Source organism: Solanum stenotomum, chromosome 9 (assembly GCF_019186545.1).
Source record: "Solanum stenotomum isolate F172 chromosome 9, ASM1918654v1, whole genome shotgun sequence".
Classification (NCBI taxonomy): Eukaryota; Viridiplantae; Streptophyta; class Magnoliopsida; order Solanales; family Solanaceae; genus Solanum; species Solanum stenotomum.
Genome location: NC_064290.1, coordinates 56,385,661 through 56,409,223, shown reverse-complemented (window position 1 = coordinate 56,409,223; position 23,563 = coordinate 56,385,661). Strand labels below are relative to the sequence as shown.

Genomic DNA, 23,563 nt, shown 5'->3' with positions numbered 1-23,563 from the left:
TTGGGGGGTTCAAGGGTGGTATTATAGTATTTGAATAGATTATATATAATAATACTTATGGAGACAATATTTTCTTATTACTAATCAAACACTAAAAATTAAATAAGAAAATCAAATATTTTTCAGAAAATATATTTTGTTTGTCTATAAATATTATTTCAGAAAAGTAAATAATACTTATGGAGTATTTATTATTTTTTCGAAATATTATTTCACTTTATTTAAAAATAGTGTTTGGCCCATAAAAATTTCGGTAAAACTTTAATTTTCTCCTCACCGAATGAAAAAAAAAAAAAACGAGGGAAAAGCCAAATGACGACAGCTCTTATAAAGGGAGTGAAGAAGATGAACGTGATCGCAATTGATCGGAAGAAACTGAAGAAGGGGACGCCTGCAAGTTAAAGCTCCAATTGGTGTCAAAGAAGATTGTAGCTCTTTCCAGCAATTTCCTTACAGAAATCAGGTTTAGGTAAGGATCAAACATTTGATTTTTTATGGTAATTCAGATTACTATTTCATTTATTTTTGTGAAATTGCTCCTTCTTTGAAGGTAAAGCTATGAATGCATGCTCGCTGAATTTTTCTAAGAAGCTATTAAATTGCGATTTTGGTGAATCAGCTGGGAAATTCTGCTCATGTGTTGTTGTGAGGTTATGTGTATCATAACTCGTAAGGTGTTATTTCCAGTTTAACGCGAGTCTGTTAGTTAAAATTTAGCTATGACAGAATTCATACAAACAAAAAAAATTGGGAGACTTTGAGATATAGCCGTCAGTATTTCTGGTAGTTTCTTGTTCTTCGATTTCTATTACTATTTGTTGTTTGTTGTTCTGTAGTTATTGTTCAGAATGTTTTGTTATGCTTTCACTTTCGTTTATTCCTTTTCTTAACTGCTGTGGACTGTTTTTCGTTAAGCTGATGGTCTATCGAAAACAGTGATACCTACGACTTACGAGGTAAGGATAAGATCTGTGTACCTACTCTCCTTAGACCCAACTTTGTGGGACTAGACTGGGTATGTTGTTGTTGTTGAGATATAGCGGTAGAGATGGGGAGTTAAGAGTGAATTTGTGTTCTGTTTGGTAAGTTAGTCTATTCAACCTCTAGTCACCAGTGTTTGAATTTTGTTATTCATTTAGCAATTTGGTTTGGCTGGATTAGTAATTTTGCTGAGAAAAACTACTTTATCTTTCTTTTATGTCTCTTTTTTCCTTTTGTGATAACCGTAGTGTATAGGCCAGCTTGCACACACCTTGGTTAATTCTACGAGGTACTTGCTACCTTCTATTAGCATAGGTTGTGAGATGTAGTTGTTTCTCATTCGATGCGTATTACATTCCATTATACCAAGCATAGGTGAATTTGTGAGAACATTTGTATCTTCTTGGTTTCAGTTAAAAATCCTTTACTTAAGTTGCCAGATAAAGGAAGGATGTATGTGTGGGATGTTTAGATCTTTACCAAACCAGTTAAAATGCTATCACTTAGTAGAATAATGTATTATTCAGGAAACTGATTGTCTGTGAGCCTGTGACTGTAGGATTTTACAGATTGTTTTCTGTTTAAGTCTCATGCAGAGAATTTGACTAACTTTAAGAGATGCTGAAGAAAAATATTTAGATTCGTTACAGTTCATAATTATTGGGTGTAATTGCCAGAACAAGTTTGTCAATCAAGGACATATATGTTACTATTTCTCTTACTCTGGAATTGGAAACTAGACCTTTTGATTCTCGGAGTGCAGGGCCACTAATCATTTCACAGATATGATTAGCATGTCACTGACACAGTATAGTATAAGGGATGAGAGATTATAAAGAAAACAAACTCCGTCACGAGCATCACATAGAAGAAAACTAATATTGCCAGAGAAACGTTTGATTTTAGTTACTTGACAAGTTAACAACATAATGAAATGTGTTAGGATGTCTCAGCTAAAAACAGGATGAGTCCAACTTTACAGTGACCGCTTGGATTAGATATCTAATTTTTTGTCGTCAGTCCGAACTTTAGGTGTCTGGATGCATCTGATTTTCTGTCTCTCGATGAGTTTTAAGAGAGACTGATCAAGTTCCATGCTTGTGTTCTTACTGGCCAGAGCTTTCTCAATCATCATGAGAAATTAGGGGTAACATGCGCCTTTTTATGTGAGCTAGCCGTCTAGGTTAAATGGATTCTCTCAGTAACAGCAACCCAAAGATTTATCGTCATTGAACTGGAACTCTATTCATCAATGAGTATAAACCCATGTCAAAATACTCCTATTGATTGTTAACCCGGCTGCGATGGACTTATCCTAGAAGGTTCTTTACTTGGTGCTATTGCATGTGGCACGCATTAAGGTTCTAGAAGTATCATAGTATAAGAACTAATAATTGACAGTCAAGGTACTATTTGCATATGATAATCATGAAGAAAAACTGTTTTTGTTAGTGTTTTGGTATTCGAAGACTAGTCTCTCTGGCTGAGGGAAATCATTATGATTTACTAAATTAAAGGACTTTTCTTAAGCAGCCACAATTTCTTGCAGGACTTCTCGAGGCTTCCTGGATGACTAATAGGGGAACAACCCAGCCCTTGTTGGATCAACTGCATCAAACCCATCATACGGTTGGTCTTGGGAGAAAAAGATTTCGCCGATCTAAAAGTACTCCTGTGGGCGAAATTGCTCCGGTGGAAATTAATGAAATAAAGAACAACCAATCACTTCTACGTTCTAAATTGATTTTGGACAAACTCCACCCTAGTATTAGGAAAGTTATTGTTTACTTGATTATATACTTGGGTATTGGTACCATTTGCTTTTATTTTGTTAGAAGCAAGATCAAGGGAAAGAAAATAGATGGCGTACTTGATTCCCTTTACTTTTGTGTTGTGACAATGACCACGGTTGGATATGGTGATTTGGTTCCTAACAGTGCAACTACTAAACTGCTTGCCTGTGTCTTTGTGTTCTCTGGGATGGCACTTGTTGGACTGGTTCTAAGCAAAGCAGCAGACTACTTAGTGGAGAAGCAAGAAACACTATTAATTAAAGCACTGCATATGGGTTGTAGAGTTGGTCCGAGTGAAATTTTAGAGGAGATTGAAACAAACAAAGTAAGGTACAAGTGTTTCATGGTAGCGGCCTTCCTTATAATGCTCATAATCATTGGGACAGTCGTCTTGACTAGAGTTGAAAAGTTTGATACTGTAGACGCCTTTTATTGTGTCTGTGCTACCATCACAACATTAGGATATGGAGACAAAAGCTTTTCAACCAAAGCAGGGCGCATTTTTTCTATATTTTGGATTTTGACAAGCACTCTTTGTTTGGGTCGATTCTTCCTTTATGTTGCTGAATGGAACACGGAAAAGAGACAGAAGGAGATTGTGAAATGGGTTCTTTCAAGAAGGACGACAAATGTGGATTTGGAGGAAGCTGATCTTGATGATGATGGGGTTGTAGGGTAAGTTCATTTAACTTTAAAGCATGCACCTATAATTAGATTGCAAAGACCCTTCTTGATCCACTTAATTCGAGTATTTACTCTAGTTTTGTACTCTCACCTTGTTCACGTTGGTGTTGTAAACTGCACTCATGCTTGTCGACACATGTCAAATTAACGGAACCATTTAAATATCGACTCTATATTGTTTTTGTTAGTGTCATTACACCACTGTCTTAGCTTTTGATTCTAGCATGTATTATTCTTTTTCTCATTGTAAATCTCAAAGCATATTACAAACTCTAATTCTGGTCTCCTTTTGTTTTTGTCAATTGCAAAGGGCTGCTGAATTTGTTATCTATAAACTTAAGGAGATGGGGAAGATCAACCAACACGACGTCGCAGCTGTATTGAAGGAATTTGAAAGTCTTGACGTTGATCAGTCTGGAACTTTGTCAACCGCAGATCTGACACTCGCCCAATCATCTTGAACCGGGAGGTGATTGCTCTAAAACCTATATTATTATATTAAGCAACCTTTTCCACATATGACTATGAGTCCTTTTGCAACTTCTAGTGTATCAGTAGCATATTAGAAAACGTTCATATTTTTTGAGTTTTTGACACAAGTTATGCAGTAAATCCCACTCAGTTTAGTACTAGGTGAAATTTACACTTCCCAGAATCTCCATGTAGTCTTCTCAACTCCGTGTAAACATGTAAATTACTTGTACTTTTGTTTGTAAAAAGTTAGCAAACTTCTTCGGTTCTTCCCCTGTCAAGGAATGTGATAGGTATCTGAGTTCTACAGTACAATTATTGATCCCGAGTTTTCCAACTCGAGATGTAAACATTCCGTGTTTCTTTTAACCATCTAGCCTTTCAAACCAACATGACTTATCCAGATTCGTGTCTCTTTGGGCCCATTTAAGAGGGAAACTCTCTCTACCAGGAAATTTTTTCATTCTTAGTGTTTAAATCCAAGACTTGTGATTAAAGGTGATGGATATCTATCCTATTGCAATCTCTTTGGGATAAGCATTTGTTTGTCCATCTACTTTGAACACTCAAAATTGACCATTTCCCGTGTGAAATGATATGGAATGGTTTGCTTACTTTGGAAATCCCAAACAAAAGAATCTACCCAACTCCAGATGTTACCATTCCTCATTTTGTTCACCATCAAAACTAACTCGACTAATCTAGATTCTGGTTGGTGCTCATTTAAGAAAGATACTCTCTATACCAAGAATTTTTTCCATTCTTAATGCTGGAATTCTTCTTCTTTTTTTTATTTACCCCTCCCTAGGAGTTTCCCAACTTTTCTCTCCCTTGGTGACTTGAAATCTCGAACCTATAACCTTAATGTTGAAGGTAGACAGTCCAACTAAGCAACCACTTGTCACTTAGAGGTCATTTGGTAGGATGTATAAGAATAGTGTTGAATACAAATATACAATAATACATGTATGAGTTTGGAGAATTTTTATGTATTATTTTATGGATGTACAAGGTTGAATAACTAATATCTACATAAAATATTACATTGATTCCCTCCTAACTGCCCTCTATATTGCTTATACCTGCATAACTCATATCAACTACCAAACGACACTTAGTGTATGAATTTAAAATCTCTAATTTCGGGTTAATGGATCTTATTTATCCTACCATAATCTCATTAAGTATTGATGGATCATCCACTCCAAACACTCAGAAAATATACCAATTTTGGTGTGAAATGATAGGAATTGGTTTGGTTAGTTGTGAAATCCCATTATTCGTTTCACTCAAAATTCTCAATCAATCTTCACTATATTGTGATAGGGAATTTTAGGGAGGCCGAAAGTGTATCATTGTGGACCCTAGTCCGACAAGCATTGGTTGAAAGATTATGATGGCCAATAGAAATTTTAAGCAAGGTTAATTTATGGACCTATAGTCCATATCCTAATAAGTGTGATTGTGGCCCAAACCCATTTTAAATGGAATCCCTTAGGCTCGGTTGATAGAGTGTATTAGAAAAATAATGCATGCATTAGCTTTGTGTATTATTAGTATTTTATTTGATACACTTTTCAAGCTATGTTTTAATGTTTGCATTAGTTATGCCACTTTATTTGGTATCAAAGTATGTATAACTAACACATGAAAATACATAGTGTTAGTAATGCAAAAATTTTTATTACATGCATTAGCATAATTAAAGGCACAATTGCCCTTTAAAACTTTTTTCACATCCTTTCCACTATATTTTTATCTTTGTAAAGGAATTTTTTTTTTTAGAAACTATACCGTGCATGTTATTTTTAGCATAATTAATATAAACATTATTAATACACTATATTCAGCTCTATTCTTATACATCCTACCGAACGATGGTGTTATCTCTATTCTTATACATCCTACCAAACGATGGTGTTATCATTCAAGTTATGCCTTACATTTATAAATTTTTATAGGTTTTATCTATTTCGAACCATTTCTAAATTGTTTAGTTTCAGATAAATTTTATATGACTATTTTTATCTAAAGTTTATGCATGTACTATTAAAGTTCAACATTTTATGCCTAAATTTTAGGGGGGGATGTTAGAACTTCAATCATATTATAGTGATTAATAAATGAGTTGGAACCATGAGATTTTGGATTCTAATCTTAGCATAGACAAAAATATTACTAGATTATTAAAAAAAAAAAATGTATCTAAATTTGTTCAGAAATGGGTAGATGTGCAAAATATAAATAATATACCCATGATTTTTTTTTCCTTGAAAACTTAGCAAAGAGCAAGTGATAAATTAGTACCGTTAGGTGCCTAGTATGAAGACAAATTTGGTGAACCCACTAATTGTCTTCGAGAGGACCAAACGTTATGGTCGGTGGTCAGTAATTCACTCTAGGAATCCAACCATATTGCTAATATTGTTGTTTTCCCTTATCTTTATTTTTTTTTTCCCCTAAAAATTGTGATTTGTTACATAGGATCAATAAAAAGGTTGTTCAGGTAAAAAAAAAAAGTGTTTATTAAAATATTGTTTCAGGTCAACAATTCTCAACTAAATTTTCGCTATGTGAGTTCGGGTCGAAACATTGATTTTGAATTTAAATGTTATAGGATTGAAGGGAAAAAAAGAGTTAGTGTCATATCAATTGAAACGGATAATGGTACATAGAGGAGAGTTTACCAATGTTGTGCAGGAAGTGACCAATTTAATAATAATGTTGATAGTTGTATTCTATTTAGGTGGTGAAGTAGTAAAAACAGAGTTTTGTTCCCAAACTAGTTCAATATTAAGATATTTAAAAGTTGATTAACATATTACATATTCTTTTTAGATCTCATTTATTTAATTATATCGAAGACATTATTATTATTATTATTATTGTTATTGATCAATACTCTTCTTCGTCCTATTTTTCTTGTTTTTTGTAAAGTAGGGGGGATAGTGTGTTCGGCCAACCGAATAAGTTTGATCTACATTTTATAGGCATCTAAATTAATTTAGAATTCAATAATGTAAAATTCCGACTTCATGATCAAAAGAAAGGGTCCCAAAAGTAAGCTGCAGGCCAATAATGCAAGTTAACATTATTCTGGAAATATACAAAAATTTAAAAAGAAAAAAAAAACAGATAGAAAAAAAAAGAATCTAATTAAAAAAAAAAAAAAGTAAAAAGAGCAGAAATAACGATTAATTTCACTTCACTCTACTTTGCTACTTTCACCTTCTTCATCTTCTCCGTCTCCTTCATGTTCATGTAAATCATGTAGATGCGTTTGTAATTGTTCGGGTTGACCCGCTACGAATTCCAAAATACCTTCACCGGTTTTCTCACCGGAAACCTCAGATACCGGCGGAGAAATCCATCCAAAGAGAACGACAGCGACTAGGAAGAGAGCAGTAGAGAGTAACAGAGGCCAAAAATACTTAACAACATCGAGAAATCGAGGTGCGAGGTAAATGAGAGCGAAGATGAAAATCGAAAAAGTAGATGCAATTAAGATGTGGAATTTGAATTTGAGAAGCAATTTTTGGATTTCCATGGCGGAAGAGTTCGAAGTGATGAAGTATTTTAGGCCTTTTTGTAGAGAAGAAGAGAGATAAAGAAGAGTGAGAAATGGAGTGGTTTATGCTCTCTCTGCAAAGATTCTCTGCCGTAAAAAGTTTTTTTTATTTCAATGGAATAATTATACAGATCCTATAATTTATTTTTCTTTATTCGGTATTTGATACACACTTTATTGAGTTTGAGTGACATATTGAAGTTTGGTTGAAAAGTTTTATTTTTAGGATAGGGGTAAAATTATAGTATTAGATGATATGAATTTGAACGTTGCATAGACGTGCTGTAAATATTATTTGGGTGATTTAATGATGTACCATAAAAAAATTCTTACTAACCATAGAAAAGTTACCATAAGCTGACTAGATGGCCACTTTGGAGTCCAATCTACTTACGGGTTCTTTTTTTTATAATATGATGTGCGAATTATCATTGGAAGAATGAAATTATGTTTAAATTTGTCCAAAGTAATTTTACAATTAAGTTACTAAAAATTTCAACTATTGTTTTGTTTTTTTTTGTCCAGATTTTAATAATCAAGACTACAACTAATCAGATAAAGTTCAAAAGAAATTTAATTAAAGTAGGATTGAAAGAAAAAATAAATGATATCAAAATAGTAAAAATGAACAAAGTAAAGAAGTAATTTGTAGTAGTAAAAATCGAAGAATACGATACTCTGCATAAATAGTCTCTTTCATATAACAGTACTACAACACTCGACTATCTATTACTTTTCTATCGTAATTATTAACCTTTATACTGTCAAATTCATGAATCATGTCCTTATTAAGGTCTTCCCTCCCTTTTGAATTTTTTTGGTCTACCCTTGTTTCTCCTAACAACTCTTATATATATAGCTGATTTATCTCAACTTTGTTTTTTTTTTATCTTGTTAGTCAAGATTACTTTTACATTCTCTTATCCACTATCCATACATCCAATCCAACATTATCATTTCTATTATTTTCATCTTCTGAACGTATATGTTCTTAAATATACGTATATGCTCCCATCCCTTTTGCTTCCTTAGTGACTCGAACTCGCAACCTTCGGGTTGAAAGTGAGGAGTGTTTACCATCCGAGCAACTCCCTCTCGTCAAATGACCAATACTTTATCAAATACCAACCACATAAATAGTTTAGAACTTGTGTAAGCCAAGGGCAAGATGGTAACTTAAACGCATCAGCTTATTAACGGACTTGTCCTATCACTGATTTTGTCGGCCTTTTTAAATGTCTTGTAGCACTTTTGGGCACTCATCAATTTTATTTTTATTTTTTAATACAATCAGATCTAGCAGCACCTGATTGGTATAATCTATTACATAAAGTTATTCCTTATGGGAATAATCATATTTCAATCTCCTTTTTCGTTTTTTTACTACTCGATTGATTTGAATTCACGTTACATAAGAGTCATTAAAGGAAATAAATATTGAATGTTATATAAAAATTATTTGACAATCAATCTTAGTGCAAAGAGAATAATATATTTCTTATCACGAATCTTTTTTTAAATATACGAACCTAAAGAAAAATTCCAAATAATTCTTCACCTTTTATTTTTATTGTTATTGAAATGAAATTACTTCCGTACGGAAAGTTGTATATTCGATCATGGAAAGTTATAATGCAATCAACTTTAGTTGACATTTTATTCAACCCCTTCTACATTGTAACTTTTCATTGTGTAATAAGAATTTGTGAGTACTTAGAGAAAACACTCAAATTCGAGTTTTCAATATGAAAAATCGTTATTTTTTAATGAATTCTCTCTGATGTGAATTTGGATTAGTTGGGCTCGAAAAAAATACTCAAATGTCAATCCTAACTTCTTTCAATTACTATTCATTATTGACAAAGCCCATATTGCCAATGGGTTGGGCTCATCCACAACACTTCTCTGGATCTTGACAAGCATCATTATATTGAGTAAGATTTTTACATATAGGATTATTCTACGTCTTTATTTAACTTTTAACTCGTTCTAAAAAATTATGTGAGAATAACCTCGAAATAACAAGTACGAAGCTTAATTTCTAGTGAAACACCAAAAGACTTGCATTACCATTACTCATGGTTGATCATTAGGATTAGTACACAAAATCTTGATAGATCATCAGGAATTCAATGAGTGATCTTATTATAATTCTTGTCAAATTATTATAACTTCTTTGGTACAAACTATATTACTATAACTTTAAAACAAATTATTCATAAATTCCAATGGATCACCAAGAATTCAAATAATCATTTTCCTCAAGTTTAACTTTAAATGATTATGTTTCTTAACAACAATCAAAGAAAAAATTATTTACCATTAATTGAGCTACAATATTATAAAAATGACTTTGCCATCAAAGTGGAATGGTAAAAAGAGAAGAAAAAGAAACTTAGGTGGTCTAATTTGCAATTGATCGAAATATTCATAACCTGTCTTCACCCTTTCACCGCCCATAATACTTCCGGTTCAATTAGACCGGATTCCGCCGGAGAACCACCGCGATGGCGCCGGTGAGAACTGCAGGCGCCGTCGCCACACTGCTCTCCATAGCCATAGTCTCTTATTTCTTCTGCAAAACGACTCAGCATAAGTCTCCCCGGAAAAAGAAACTTCAAAGACGTAGAACTGGACTCGTCGCCGCCATTGGCAACACTCCGTTAATCAGAATCAATAGCCTCTCCGATGCAACTGGATGTGAAGTATATTCTCTATCTCTTCATTTCAATTAAGCATAATCATGCATAGCTACATGCTTAAGCTGAAATAATTGTTAGTAATTAGATATGATTAATGAGCTTAATTCCAAATTAGTTGAATTTGGTTGGGTAAATATCATGATTCAGGATTTTGGTACTAATAGGGGTTATATTATTTAGCTTAATTTTACGTCCTAATGCAATCCTCTTCCTTTATTTGAGCTTAGACTTGTAATGCTTTTCGAAGCTCATATAGGATGAGTTGTTTATAGGTATATATATATATAGACCACAAGATTAAACGACGTTTGGGTATATTCTATGTATCTTTAGTTTAAAACAATATGATTAAAATAGCTTCTTTACTTTTTAAACTCAGTGCCAAGTCAAGTCAAAACTAGACGAACAAATTGAATATGTCTAATTGATAGTATACCAATTCGTGTTCAGATTTTGGGGAAAGCAGAGTTCTTGAATCCTGGAGGGAGTGTAAAAGACAGGGTAGCTGTGAAGATTATTGAAGAGGTGATATTTCGTTCAAATTCTTTTTTCTTAGTCAATCTTGTATTAGCTAGTTATGGCTAAATGCTTGCTTAAACTGTATCTGTTACCATTCTTTTAAATTCGTTCAGGTTTTAAATTTTCATGCAGAAGTTCTGATTCAGTTTTCCGTTTCTGAATTGGTCCAATTTATGAGGAATTCTATTGTCTTTAATAGTTCCTACAACTAGCTCCTTTTGTGATTCTTTTTTCTGGTTTTGGTTTCAAATGCCGTTGTTCTTTTTCAACTACAAATTGAATATTTAGCATCAAGCCAGCTTTTGCTGACGAGGTACAAATTGATTAGTTTCAAGGATAGAGGATGATCAAAGTGGTTAATATGCCCTTGGTACTCTACACATCTTGCAAGTTGCAACTAGCTTAACTGATTGACAAGGCCATGTCTTTCAGGTGCATCGGAGTGGGTAAAGTTAGTGACTTTATGTCAGCAACCGGACATTTGCATGAGAAATACCTGGGGCAGATCTAATATGGAATTAAGTTATATTTTTGTGGATATATACTTAAGTGCATTAATTGGTATGTATGGAGAAGATGTTAAATCATTAGTAATACTACTAAACAAGATGTGGATATATAATCATAAGTAGTTCATTTGGAGCCGTTGGGATCCATAAGCTCTTCACCTAGCTAAAAAAAGATTGCCAACATGCCTTTCTTCTGTATTGGAGCAGCCAAAATGAGCGATTCTATGTCAACAACCGGTTGTTTTCCTGTGAAATCCTGGGGAAAGTCTAATACCCTATAAGGCATACTTTTGCGGAATTCAGTGTCATCATTGCAATTTCAATAGGTATGGAATGTTAAAGAAGATTACCTGATTCCAGAAATTGAAAGAGTTCTATAATTTTGCTTCATTTGCTTTAGAAGATGACGGGATTCTAAAAAGCTGAAAGATTACCTGATTAAGGTTTAAGACTTCTTGTAGTTATTGGGATGAGAAGGTTTTTAGTGAGGAGGAAAGCTAAACTCGGAGATTTCCTTCATGTATTATTTTTCTGTAAATTTGCTTTCACAACGTATTTACAAATAGCAAGGTTCAATTAATTTGGATATCTGTAAATACTTTTTCTTTTAACAGTAAAATATCAATCACAGGCCTTGGAATCAGGAGCATTAGCTGAAGGTGGAGTAGTTACAGAGGGCAGTGCAGGAAGCACAGCCATTAGTCTTGCAACAGTAGCACCTGCTTATGGGTGCAGATGCCATGTGGTTATTCCAGATGATGCTGCTCTCGAAAAGGTAAGACACTTCATGCTCTTGTTTCCCCTTTACATTTGTATTTTACTTTATTAGATAAGAGATAGTGTTGGCATTCCACGAGTATGTGGGATAGCTACTAGGAAGCGTTTGGAAAGCAAGCTCAAAAGATCTTCATCAAGTGGCTTATTGCTCAAGCTAATATGACAGTGCTATAGGATAATCCCAGTGATTTCCTCATCATCCCATCCGTTCAATATCGCTGTGAAAGTTCTGATGAAAGGATAGTCATATAAAAAGAATAATAATAACAGCACAAGTTGCTTTTATTCTACTCAATGGAATAAGTCGGGGTGTGCAAGCTGGCCAAGACACCACCATCTTTAAGAAAAGGTTTTTTCTAAAGAGGACTAACTGTTGCTACTAATTGGAATTCTCTCAATTCTTCCTTTCAGGCACAAATACTAGAAGCACTAGGAGCTACTGTAGAAAGGGTCAGGCCAGTTTCTATCACACACCGAGACCATTTTGTTAATATTGCAAGAAGAAGGGCGCTGGAAGCAAGTGAATTAACATCAATCACCAGAAAAGAAAACCAAATTGATGCCAATGATTCTAGTCAAATCAATGGTCACTCAATCAGTGAGGAAAAGCAGAATATGCAGTTCTCGTCTGAAAACAAGGGTGGATTCTTCGCAGATCAGTTTGAAAACCTTGCAAATTTCAGGTCACATTATGAGGGCACTGGGCCAGAGATTTGGGAACAGACAGGTGGCAAGTTGGATGCGTTTATTGCTGCTGCAGGTACAGGTGGCACGGTTGCCGGTGTTTCCAAGTATTTGAAGGTTGGTTCTCAAGTTCTAAAGTTTCTTCATTTTCCGTTGCTAGATGATGTGTGATTTAAAAGCTCCTGTATGATCAACAGGACAAAAATTCAAATATCAAGTGCTTTCTTATTGACCCTCCTGGCTCTGGTTTATATAACAAAGTAACAAGAGGAGTGATGTACACGAGGGAGGAGGCGGAAGGACGAAGGCTGAAGAACCCATTTGATACAATAACTGAAGGGATTGGAATAAATAGACTAACTGAAAATTTTAAGATGGCAAAACTTGATGGAGCTTTCCGAGGCACAGATATGGAAGCTGTTGAAATGTCCAGGTTTATTCCTCTTCAGTCTACTACCCATTATAGTATTTTTCTAGTTGCAAAGATGTCAATATGCAGATAAATGTGTTTGGAACGTATTACATACCTCTTTTTAATCTTCTCTGACACGAAAAGATGAAAGCGACAAGAAAAAGATGATTACCAAAGTTTTCCACCATTTTTGTTACCTTATTGAACAACTCTTCTCGGTATTTGATAAGCTATGTCTATGGTTGGTGGAGCTTAACTAGTTCTATGACTAATCAGGTATCTGTTGAAAAATGATGGCCTATTTATTGGAAGTTCTTCAGCTATGAATTGTGTTGGAGCTGTCAGAGTGGCAAAGGCACTAGGTCCAGGGCATACAATTGTGACAATCTTGTGTGACAGTGGTATGAGACATTTGAGTAAGTTTCACAATGCTGAATACTTATCTGAACATGGGTTGACACCTTCAGCAACTGGTTTGGAGTTCCTTTGTCTTAGTTGATCTATGGCTAGTTCATGATTGTTTTTTCGGAGGTTCCTCGCATAATTTAAATACATGACAGCACCATCTCAGAGCTAATGTTGTATATACTATGGTCGGAAGAGGAAATTTTGATAATTTTATTATAAGTTTCACTTCGTATATGACAGTCTGATAGGGAATATTAAAGGCAGGCCTGGTCTAAGTAATATTTGTCCATCTAATTTTGCAATGTTTTACTCTATTAGTTTCTTATTTGATTACTGGTTCATACAAACCTATATCTCATTCACGTTTGTGTGTGTGAATTCACTACTAACCCAAAGGAGGAGGATATTCAAAAAATCCAGATTTTCTATTTTTTCATTAATTCTATTTTTCATCATTTGTTCATTTGGTAAGGGCGTTATGGACAAGAATATCACACGAAAGCTTGTATAATTTTTTAAAAAATTGAGTCTTTTCTTGTATTTTCATCGATAGTTCAAGGATTAATGGAGGATGAACAACGCGGTAACACATCATTTCACCATAAGAAGCTGAATCCTTACACGTCCTTGATTTTAAATCAAAGCAAAGAAACAATATCTTAGCATAATGAAGACAAACAAGTGCATTCATATACCAAATATTGTGAAAGAGACGGATAGAAAGAGAACAGCTCAGACCAAATCTGTATATCACAAGCAAGCACAGCCAGAAGACTGGTGACATTAGCCCCACAACATAGGTTACTAGGGGAATTATTTGAGAGTACATAAATCTTCTGTAAAAGCTTTCTTTTCCCTCCGAAAGGAAGACGGGTTTCCGAGTATGTAAATGTAAATTATGGATGTGTTTAATACACACTCGTATTAAGCTAACGTTGGTTTCTTTGGAACATATTTTCATCGCAATGAGGGTCAAGCCAATCCTTGGGGGAATTCTTTGATCCTGCAGCCATTTTTCCACCCACAAGCTCTCTCAAGTGTTCCACCTTATTCTCACGACCACTTCCGCTGTACTTCTTGTCTGCTTCCTTCAGTTTCTGTCTAAACTTCTGCTTGCGATTATTAGCAGAATTAAGCTCTTGTTGCTTTGATTGTGAAGGAGGAGCACCGTGAGGTCCAAGATATATATTCTCCTCTTTCTTAGACTGTGAAAGAGTAAGTGAGCAAGGAGATCAATTTAAAGTGCTGTAAATCATCTTGAAAAAAGATAGTAAGCTTGGAAGAGTTTTGACATCACAAAATATTTCTTTTAGGTAGAAAGTGAAACTCTCAAGAGCTAACCTCAGCTGCGACTGTCTTTGACTCTTCAACTTCAACTAAATTACTGTTATTTTGGCCAGAATCTTCAAGTTCCAAGCTTGGAATTACATATCCTTCAGTGTCTGATGGTTCAAAATGTCAGATCATTCTGTTAGTTCACATTATATCTAAAAGTGTAATTCCAGCACGTTTGAACCAAACAAATAAGATTCAGTTAAGATAAAAATACGAGCTCTACTTTTGGGCACCAAATGTCAGGGAGATGACAAAACAAAATCACCAGATATGGAGGCTCATATGTTAGCAGAGAAACGAAATGGCTGAGAATAAGTACTTCACAGTGACACGTAACATATTCAAGGAGGAGGAGCCCACACAAAGCAGCAAGGTAGTAAAAACAATCCAAGACAGCAATCGAACATTTACACGAAGGGGAAAAAGCAGTTAACCCAGGAAAAGTTATACACATCCTTTAATCCAAGCAATTTATGAATAAAAAGGCTGCAACTACAATGAAAAAGTTAGATATCTTTCTTCTGTACAACAAACATTTACCACAGCACGTGTACTAGCTTTTCCATGTTCCTCTATGTTCTTTAGTTATAATTTTTTTTAAAAAAAACGAATGGCCGAGAAATTTGATATCTCAGCTTGGAAACTCGGTTGATCATAAGCTCATTCTTCAACCCACGCTTAAAAATTAGGCTTTGTGCAACAATCAGGTCTAGAACTTGTGATGTGTTGCCTAAACACATTCCATGTATTACCTTAACATTAAAACCAAAGTCCTCTAGGCAAGAAAGTTAAATCTTTTCGTCATTTGTTTTCCTAGTGAGATTTGGTGGGAAGAAAAGGTTAATTCACCAAACACTTCATGCTCTTGTTCATATTCCACATCCCGTCTAAAATTGGCAAATGAAATAAATAAAGCATAAAATTACAAACGTTTGAAAGATCAACACACACCTAAGAATCTTAAAGACGCATATTAGTTACAATCTCCTTTGTAATGAAGTATACAAGGACAAAACAGAAGTACGGCAAGGGATTGTGGATAAAAGCCATTCCTTTAATGGACCAGTCATGAACCAATAAAATTACCATCCTATATCAATAATTTTGGTAATCAAAAAGACATACATAGCATTTCCAGTCTGACCTCATTATGTCATTCATTAAAGCAAATTGCTATCATATTCTCACACCAGCATGGCAAACGTGAACTTGTTTCAAGAAAGGACAAACAGAAAGATGAAACAGCAAATAAACTAGGTCAACCAGTGACATCTAGAGTAAATGCCGTCAATGCAGACCTCCACACTCACTCGTGTACTAACCACTACAAGTGTAGAAGAGAAAAATAACACAAGGTTGTGTTCTATTCCAACCTAAAGTGAAATTTTATTAAAATTTTGATAAAGGTGTTAGCAGGGCCAGCCGCCAGCTTGTGCAAACTCCGAGTATTCCAGCTGGTACCTGCTGGCTCTCACACTAAAACAGGTACCATGGAAATAATCAACTACCTAAAGTGATACTCCTCTGTTAATCCAAGTAGCAAAATCATCAAATCAAAGTCACATCACTATCCACAAATGAGAAAGCATTCGAACAAGTTAAACCACCTCCATCAGACTGGCAACTATTAACAACCTTTTTTTATGATCATGGTGTCCAGACCAACTTTCACGCACATGACTAATTCACCTGATACCTGCCACCTCCAACAGGCAACAGGTATCCCATTAGCAACTTCCTTTGAGGAATTACTTAAAAAGGACTAATACAGAAATTAACCGGACAAAAATTGATCACATCTCTATGCTGAATTCATCAACGGAACAAACCTACTTATCCATCAATTTTTCTAATCGGATGAACTTGAACACCATATATCCAATCAAAAACCAAGCGACAATAAAAATAAAAATTGAAAAAGAAGAATGTAATACCCCATTCGTCATCTTCAATTGAAGGAGTGGTTTGCACTGACGACGGGTCCATTTGGTGCAGCTGACGATCATCGATTTCACTGCAACGCCGTCGCCGTCACAGCCTCCGCCGCCGCTCGATTCTCCTCAGAAGTGAATCAAAGCACGCAACTATAGCTATAACATTACATCAAAATCGAATCTTTCTCGGAGAGAATCCGAAACCCTAAAAAAATCTAAAATACTCTGTTTTGCTGAACCTCTATTACTTGTTTGAGAAATGACAATGCTAACCTTATCTCCGGTGTTTGATCCGAAAAGGAACCAACTGACCCGACATAATTGTATATAACTATTATATGGCGGTGACAGTTAATAGTGGTGGTTATGGATGTCGATTTGGTTGGTGGTGGGTGATTGATAATAATGGTTGATGGTGATAGTTATTAATAGACGTAATGAATATTTGTGATAGATAACATGGTATTGACTATCAATAGTCATTAATAATGGTTGTTGATGGTAATTGGTGATGACGACTGATAATTGTAATTGATTATTTATGATAACTAATGTAACGTTGATTGTCAGTAGTTATTGATGGTTATTATGATAACGAGGGTGAGTGCAAATGATGGCTAGTAGTGATTATAACTAATGATGATATTTGTGATTGAATAATGTAATGGTCTTTCATAATAACGGGTGAGTACGATGATGTATTGTTAATGACGGGTGGTGACGACAGTTATCACTTACTATTGATTCTTTTATTTGATAGCATGCTTTATTGAAACGTATTGAATATTGGTCAATTTTTCTTGTCTAATGCTTCATCGAAAGGTGTTAAATGTTTGCCGAATTGTCTTATTTTTATTTCATTAGTGAAAATGTGTTTATTAATCAATTTATTTGCATGTAAAAGATAAATCGATGAATTAAAATATATTTTTTTGTGTATGAATATTAATCAATTTATTTGAAGGCAAGAGATAGATCGGTGAACTAAAACCACTATCCTTACATACAAATATTAATCAATTTGTTTGCACGTAAGAGACACGTCGACGAACTAAATAATAATTTTTTTTGTGTATAGATTTTAATCATTTTGTCTGCGGGAAAGAGGTAGATCAGTGAACTAAATTTATTTTTGTGTATGAATATTAATCAATTTGTTTGATAATAACGGGTGAGTACGATAATAAATTGTTAACGACGGGTGGTGACGATAGTTATCACTTACCATTGACTCTTTTCTTTGATAGCATACTTTATCGAAACGTGTTGAATGTTGGTTGATTTGTCTTGTCTTATGCTTTATTGAAAGGTATTGAATGTTGATTAATGTGTCTTGTCTTTATTTCATTATTGGAAATATGTTTGTTAATCAATTTATTTGCACGTAAAAGACAAACTGATGTATTAAAATAACTATTTTTGTGTATGAATATTAATCAATTTATTTGCAGGCAAGAGATAGATTGGTGAACTAAAACAATTTTTCTTGCATACAAATATTAATCGGTTTGTTTGCACGTAAGAGACACATCGATGAACAAAATATTTTTTTCTTGCATATGGATATTAATCATTTTATTTGCACGAAAGAGACAGATCAACGAACTAACATAAATTTTCTTGCATACGAATATTAATTAGTTTGTTTGCAGTCAGCAAACTAAACCAAACCAAGTTTTTTTGCTTAATATTAATCAATTTATTTGCACGCAACAGAGACAACAATGAACAAAAATAACTTTTTTTGTGTATAGATATTAATCAATTTATTTGCACGAAAAGAGATACATCAATCAACTAAATTTTTTTCCTTGCACATGATATTAATTAGTTTGTTTGCAGGAAATTAAAGAGACAGATCGATAAACTAAAATAATTTTTCTTGCGTACATTATTAATCAGTTTATTTGTAAACAATAGACAAATTGACGAACTAAAATAACTTTTCTTGCGTATGTATATTGATTAATTTGTTTACACACAAGAGACAAATCGATAAACTAAAATAAATTTTCTTACGTATAGATGTCAATCAATTTATTTACACGCAAGAGATAATTTGTCTAACAAGAACAATTTACCTTACGTACGAATTTTAAAGTCGTGAATCTCTTGATGACAAATAATTATTAATGAAGTGGTGGGCTTTTGTTATTATTGCATAGGTTGTATCTATTTTCGTTTTACCTAAATTAATATTGCATAGCACATGCTTATTTTATTATTAAAATTAAATTATCAAAATATTTTAATTTAATTTTTTATCTTTTAGCCACAAAGTCATTATGAACACATTCATTTAACTTTTTTCTAGTTTAGAATCAACAAATCGTATAAACATTCAAAAAATTGCTTTTGTTAGTGTTGGATGAGATTGTGACGCCATTGCATATTTGCATAAATTTTTGAATGGACAATACTTCTATCTCTAAATAATATACTCTAGATTTAATAGAAAGTAAATACACTTGTGAATCAAACAATTAAATGTTTGTTTTTTAAAAAATAAATGTATTTAATAATCAAAATTGAGGTAATTTAAATTTTCACTTTCATTAAATGCAAACATATCAGGTGAATATTTTATTTTCCTATTTATACAAGATTATATGTTAATCTTGAATTGCATTGAATGTAAATGATTGAAATTATTCAAAAACTAGATTTCAATATATATTGTTTATGTGGGTATTCATTATTTTTTTAGATTTCAGATGATTATTTACTTTGATTAAAAGTTTTGGATTTAAACCTCGCATTTGAAAAAATATGCATAAAATAGTGCTTCCTCTTTAATTGATATTACTTATGTCACAAAAATTTGAATTAATCATAACACACAATAAATATCAAAAATCGCATAGAAAAAATCAAATAAGATCAATTTTCCTTTTTAGCATGTCAAATTTTCAACCTTTACATTTACAAAAAAAATGGATTATACTCACTACTATTTGTATCCATACCAGGTGAGCTTTAATATTTGAAAATGATTAGTATTTAAAGGAAAAAATAAAATTTCATATTTATACTTTTTCAATTTACTATCGAACTTAAACTCCTCTTAGTTACTAGCTTTGCTATTAAATATTTATATATATTATTAGTTATTCAACGTAAAGACAATCAAGATAACCGCTTAATAAATATATAACAAGTTTAAAAGTGAGTTAATTTAACCAATCTTATTTGCATGATAAAAAAGGTCGTTGACTTGTCTCTCCAAAATATCAAATTGGTCAAAGGTGTGCATTCATAAATCTACGCTAAAAAGTCTCAGTTAATTCAAATCAATATACACGTCAAGAAATTAAGAACATAATTCAGTAGTCCAAACAAATATATGCTCAGATCAATAAATTTTATACCAAAAAATGATATTAATTGATAAATAAATAAATGATGTCTTAACAAGGCTTTCAAATAGTGAATTTATATATACAAATATACTATCTAAATAAAAGCTCTTGATTTCAGAGTTCATACTAGATACAAAATCACCCATTTTTAGGAAACAATTAACTCTAATTTAAAACTTCTCAACGCAAATTTTAATTTAATTAAATTCAATACGAGTTTTAAAATCAACACCAAAATAACCGTTTCTAATTTTTATTTTATTTTTACATGTAAAATACTCCCTTCGTCCCATTTTATGTGAGGTAGTTTGACTCGGCACGAAGTTTAAGAAAGAAAAGAAGATTTTTAAAATTTATGATCCAAAATGAATGATAGAAAATTGTGTGGCTGTAAATCATTTCATAAGGGGTAAAATAGACATTTTATAGCTAAATTTTTACTTTATATAAAAATGTGTCATTTTTTTTTATTGACTAAAAAGAAAAGTAAATCACATAAATTGAAACAGAGGAAGTATTCCGTAAAGTTACAAAGCCATCAACTTTTTGGATCTAGTGAATGTCAATTGTCACGTGTAAGATCTAAAGTGTTCCTATTTCAATTTTTTCAAATATTAATGTTTATTTTTGGAGGGAAAGTTTGGCGGGAAAAAGCACAAAAACTCAAAAAGTGAAAAAACAAATTATTATTTAAAAAAAGAAAAAGAAAAAGACTCAATAGTTTGGTAGTCAACTACTATAATTAAAAGCAATGTAGCGTACAAATGCTTTTGCAGGTCCAAAACGAATAATGAAATATCCACCGTTTATTTTCAGATGCCATCTAGAAAACAAGATCATACGCCGTTAATTTAAGCTCCTATTTTCGTCATAGATTTTAAAGTTTAAATTTAGAATGTAGAAATAATAATTTGAAGTTATGTTAATTGGAAAACTTTAAAGTTTTATGAATAAAAATCAACACTAATATATTCCATAGCTAAGGTTTGGAGAGGACAAAACGTGCACAAATTTTATCCCTTGCTCATAAAGATTTATAAATCATTTTCACTAAATTCTCAAATTAAAAAATATATATTTTAAAACGGTTGGAAAATGGAAATACAAAAATAAAAATAATAAGAAGCGACAAAATAGAAAACAAGTATAAACAATATGCAGAAGATAGAACAAATACAAATCATTTTCACTAGTTTCGCACGTTAAAAAGACATTTCAAAACCGTTTGAAGATGAAATAAAAATAGTAACAATAATGAAATATGACAAAATAGAAAACAGTTAAAAATAATATATCGAAAATAGAACACATATAAATAATTTTCACTAGATTCTCAGGTTAAAAATATATTTCATAAAACATATTGAAAATGGAAATAAACAGTAACAATAATGAAATACGACAAAATAGAAAACAATTATAAACAACATACAGAAGATAGAACACATAAAAAAAAAGATAGAGCACATATAAATCACTTTCACGATTCATACGTTAAGAAATTATTTCAAAATGGAAATATAAAAATAAAAACAGTAACAATAATGAAATACAACAAATAGAAAACAATTATAAACAACATATATGCACAAGATAGAACACATGTAAACCATTTCCACTAAATTCGCACGTTAAAAAAACATTTGATTTGAAGATGGAAATGCCAAAATAAAAATAATAACATTAATGAAATTCGACAAAATAGAAACCAAGTATAAATAATATGTAGAGAATATAACACATATAAATAATTTCCACTAGATTCTCATGTTAAATAAACATTTCATGAAACAGATTGAAAATGAAATTAAATATTAACAATAATGAACTACGACAAAATAGAAAACAGTTATAAACAATATGTAGAAGATAGAACACATAAAAATCACTTTTCACTAGATTCGCACGTTAAAAAAATATTTCAAAACCATTTGAAAATGAAAATACAAAAATAAAAACAGTAACAATAATGAAATACGACAGAATAGAAAAAAATTACAAACAACATACACAAGATAGAACACATATAAATCATTTCCACTAGATTCACAAGTTAAGCAATTTTAAACAACATGCAGAAGATAGAACATGTATAAATAATTTTCATTAAATTTGCACGCTAAAAAAACATTTCAAAACTGTTTGAATTTGGAAATACAGAAATAAAACACATATAAATCATTTCCACTAGATTCACAAGTTAAGCAATTTTAAACAACACGCAAAAGATAGAACATGTATAAATAATTTTCATTAAATTTGCACGTTAAAAAAACATTTCAAAACTGTTTGAATTTGGAAATACAAAAATAAAACACATATAAATCATTTCCACTAGATTGTCAGGTTAAAAGTATCTTAAAACAGTTTGAGAATGGAAATACAAAAATAAAAACAGTAATATTAATGAAATACGACAAAATAGAAAACAGTTATAAACAACATGCAAATGAACACATATAAATCATTCCACTAGCTTCTAAGGTTAAAAAATAAACATTTCAAAACAGTTTTAAAATGGAAAAACATAAATAAAAATAGTAACAATAACGAAATACGATAAAATAAAAAGCAGTTATAAACAATATGCACTAGATAGAACACGTATAAATCATTTCCACTGAATTCGCACATTAAAAAAATATTTCAAAACAATTTGAAAATGAAAATATAAAAATAAGAACATTAACAATAATGAAATACGACAAAATAGAAAACAGTTATAAACAACTGTAGAAGATAGAACACATATATATCATTTCCACTAGATTCACACGTTAAAAAAACATTTATAAACCGTTTGAAAAGAGGAATACATAAATAAAAATAACAATAATAATGAAATACGACAAAATAGAAAATAGTTATAAACAACATGCCAGAAAACAAAACACATATAAATCATTTCCACTAAATTCTTAGGTTAAAAAAGCATTTCAAAACAGTTTGAAAACAGAAATACAAAAAATAAAAGGAGTAACAATAATGAAGTATGATAAAATAGAAAACAATTACTATAAACAACATGCAGATGATACAACACATATAAATCATATCCACTAGATTTCTCCGTTAAGAAAAACATTTTAAAACCGTTTGAAAATGGGAATACAGAAACAAAATCAGTAACAATAATAAAATGCGCCAAAATAAAAAACAGTTATAAACACATGCAAAAGATAAAACATTAAGGGGTCGTTTGGTAGAGTGTATTAGATAAAATAATGCATGTATTAACTACATATATTAGTAGTCCCTTGTTTGGTGCATTTTTTCACATTGTGTATAACTAATGTTGTACTCTATTGTGTATTGAGGAGTGTATTACTAATACAATCAGGGGTCATTTGGTAGAGTGTATTAGGAAAAATAACGCATGCATTAGCAGTGTGTATTACTAGTACCTTGTTTGGTACTCTTTTCCAAC

The 23,563-nt window shown here is 32.2% G+C and overlaps 4 protein-coding genes across 7 annotated transcripts; 2 read left to right on the top strand and 2 right to left on the bottom strand.

Moving 5' to 3' along the window:
* Window positions 1-259: 259 nt before the first annotated feature.
* LOC125875893 (two-pore potassium channel 1-like) lies at window positions 260-5,526 on the top strand. Of its 4 annotated transcripts, none has more exons than XM_049556955.1 (4): window positions 260-469; window positions 2,531-3,449; window positions 3,769-3,927; window positions 5,266-5,526. In XM_049556955.1, exons 2-3 carry the CDS (start codon window positions 2,551-2,553, stop codon window positions 3,917-3,919), a joined length of 1,050 nt encoding a protein of 349 aa, XP_049412912.1. In that variant the 5' UTR covers window positions 260-469; window positions 2,531-2,550; the 3' UTR covers window positions 3,920-3,927; window positions 5,266-5,526. The 4 variants fall into 4 exon arrangements, with proteins under 4 accessions (XP_049412912.1, XP_049412911.1, XP_049412910.1 ...); XM_049556954.1 differs by having other exon boundaries at window positions 5,256-5,526; XM_049556953.1 differs by lacking the exon at window positions 5,266-5,526 and having other exon boundaries at window positions 3,769-4,659.
* A 1,449-nt stretch (window positions 5,527-6,975) lies between these two features.
* Window positions 6,976-7,611, bottom strand: LOC125875897 (uncharacterized). Its single transcript, XM_049556960.1, has one exon. It carries the CDS (start codon window positions 7,474-7,476, stop codon window positions 7,135-7,137), a length of 342 nt encoding a protein of 113 aa, XP_049412917.1. The 5' UTR covers window positions 7,477-7,611; the 3' UTR covers window positions 6,976-7,134.
* Window positions 7,612-9,906: 2,295 nt separating this feature from the next.
* On the top strand, window positions 9,907-13,847 carry LOC125875890 (cysteine synthase 2). Its single transcript, XM_049556951.1, has 6 exons — window positions 9,907-10,202; window positions 10,650-10,724; window positions 11,859-12,002; window positions 12,416-12,805; window positions 12,886-13,121; window positions 13,377-13,847. Exons 1-6 carry the CDS (start codon window positions 10,005-10,007, stop codon window positions 13,597-13,599), a joined length of 1,266 nt encoding a protein of 421 aa, XP_049412908.1. The 5' UTR covers window positions 9,907-10,004; the 3' UTR covers window positions 13,600-13,847.
* Window positions 13,848-14,165: 318 nt separating this feature from the next.
* Window positions 14,166-17,013, bottom strand: LOC125876983 (uncharacterized). Its single transcript, XM_049558280.1, has 3 exons — window positions 16,778-17,013; window positions 14,850-14,950; window positions 14,166-14,713 (listed from the first exon to the last, which is right to left on the bottom strand). Exons 1-3 carry the CDS (start codon window positions 16,827-16,829, stop codon window positions 14,438-14,440), a joined length of 429 nt encoding a protein of 142 aa, XP_049414237.1. The 5' UTR covers window positions 16,830-17,013; the 3' UTR covers window positions 14,166-14,437.
* Window positions 17,014-23,563: the final 6,550 nt, after the last annotated feature.

Bases quoted from the DNA above. Each gene is read 5' to 3' on its own strand.
- LOC125875893 (XM_049556955.1), top strand. From the start codon at position 2,551: ATGACTAATAGGGGAACAACCCAGCCCTTGTTGGATCAACTGCATCAA. The intron at 3,450-3,768 runs GTAAGTTCATTT...TCAATTGCAAAG, and splicing joins GATGATGATGGGGTTGTAGG to GGCTGCTGAATTTGTTATCT.
- LOC125875897 (XM_049556960.1), bottom strand. From the start codon at position 7,476: ATGGAAATCCAAAAATTGCTTCTCAAATTCAAATTCCACATCTTAATT.
- LOC125875890 (XM_049556951.1), top strand. From the start codon at position 10,005: ATGGCGCCGGTGAGAACTGCAGGCGCCGTCGCCACACTGCTCTCCATA. The intron at 10,203-10,649 runs GTATATTCTCTA...ATTCGTGTTCAG, and splicing joins CCGATGCAACTGGATGTGAA to ATTTTGGGGAAAGCAGAGTT. The intron at 12,806-12,885 runs GTTGGTTCTCAA...TATGATCAACAG, and splicing joins GTGTTTCCAAGTATTTGAAG to GACAAAAATTCAAATATCAA.
- LOC125876983 (XM_049558280.1), bottom strand. From the start codon at position 16,829: ATGGACCCGTCGTCAGTGCAAACCACTCCTTCAATTGAAGATGACGAA. The intron at 14,951-16,777 runs GTATTACATTCT...TTGAACCATCAG, and splicing joins AATTGAAGATGACGAATGGG to ACACTGAAGGATATGTAATT. The intron at 14,714-14,849 runs GTTAGCTCTTGA...ACTCTTTCACAG, and splicing joins CAAAGACAGTCGCAGCTGAG to TCTAAGAAAGAGGAGAATAT.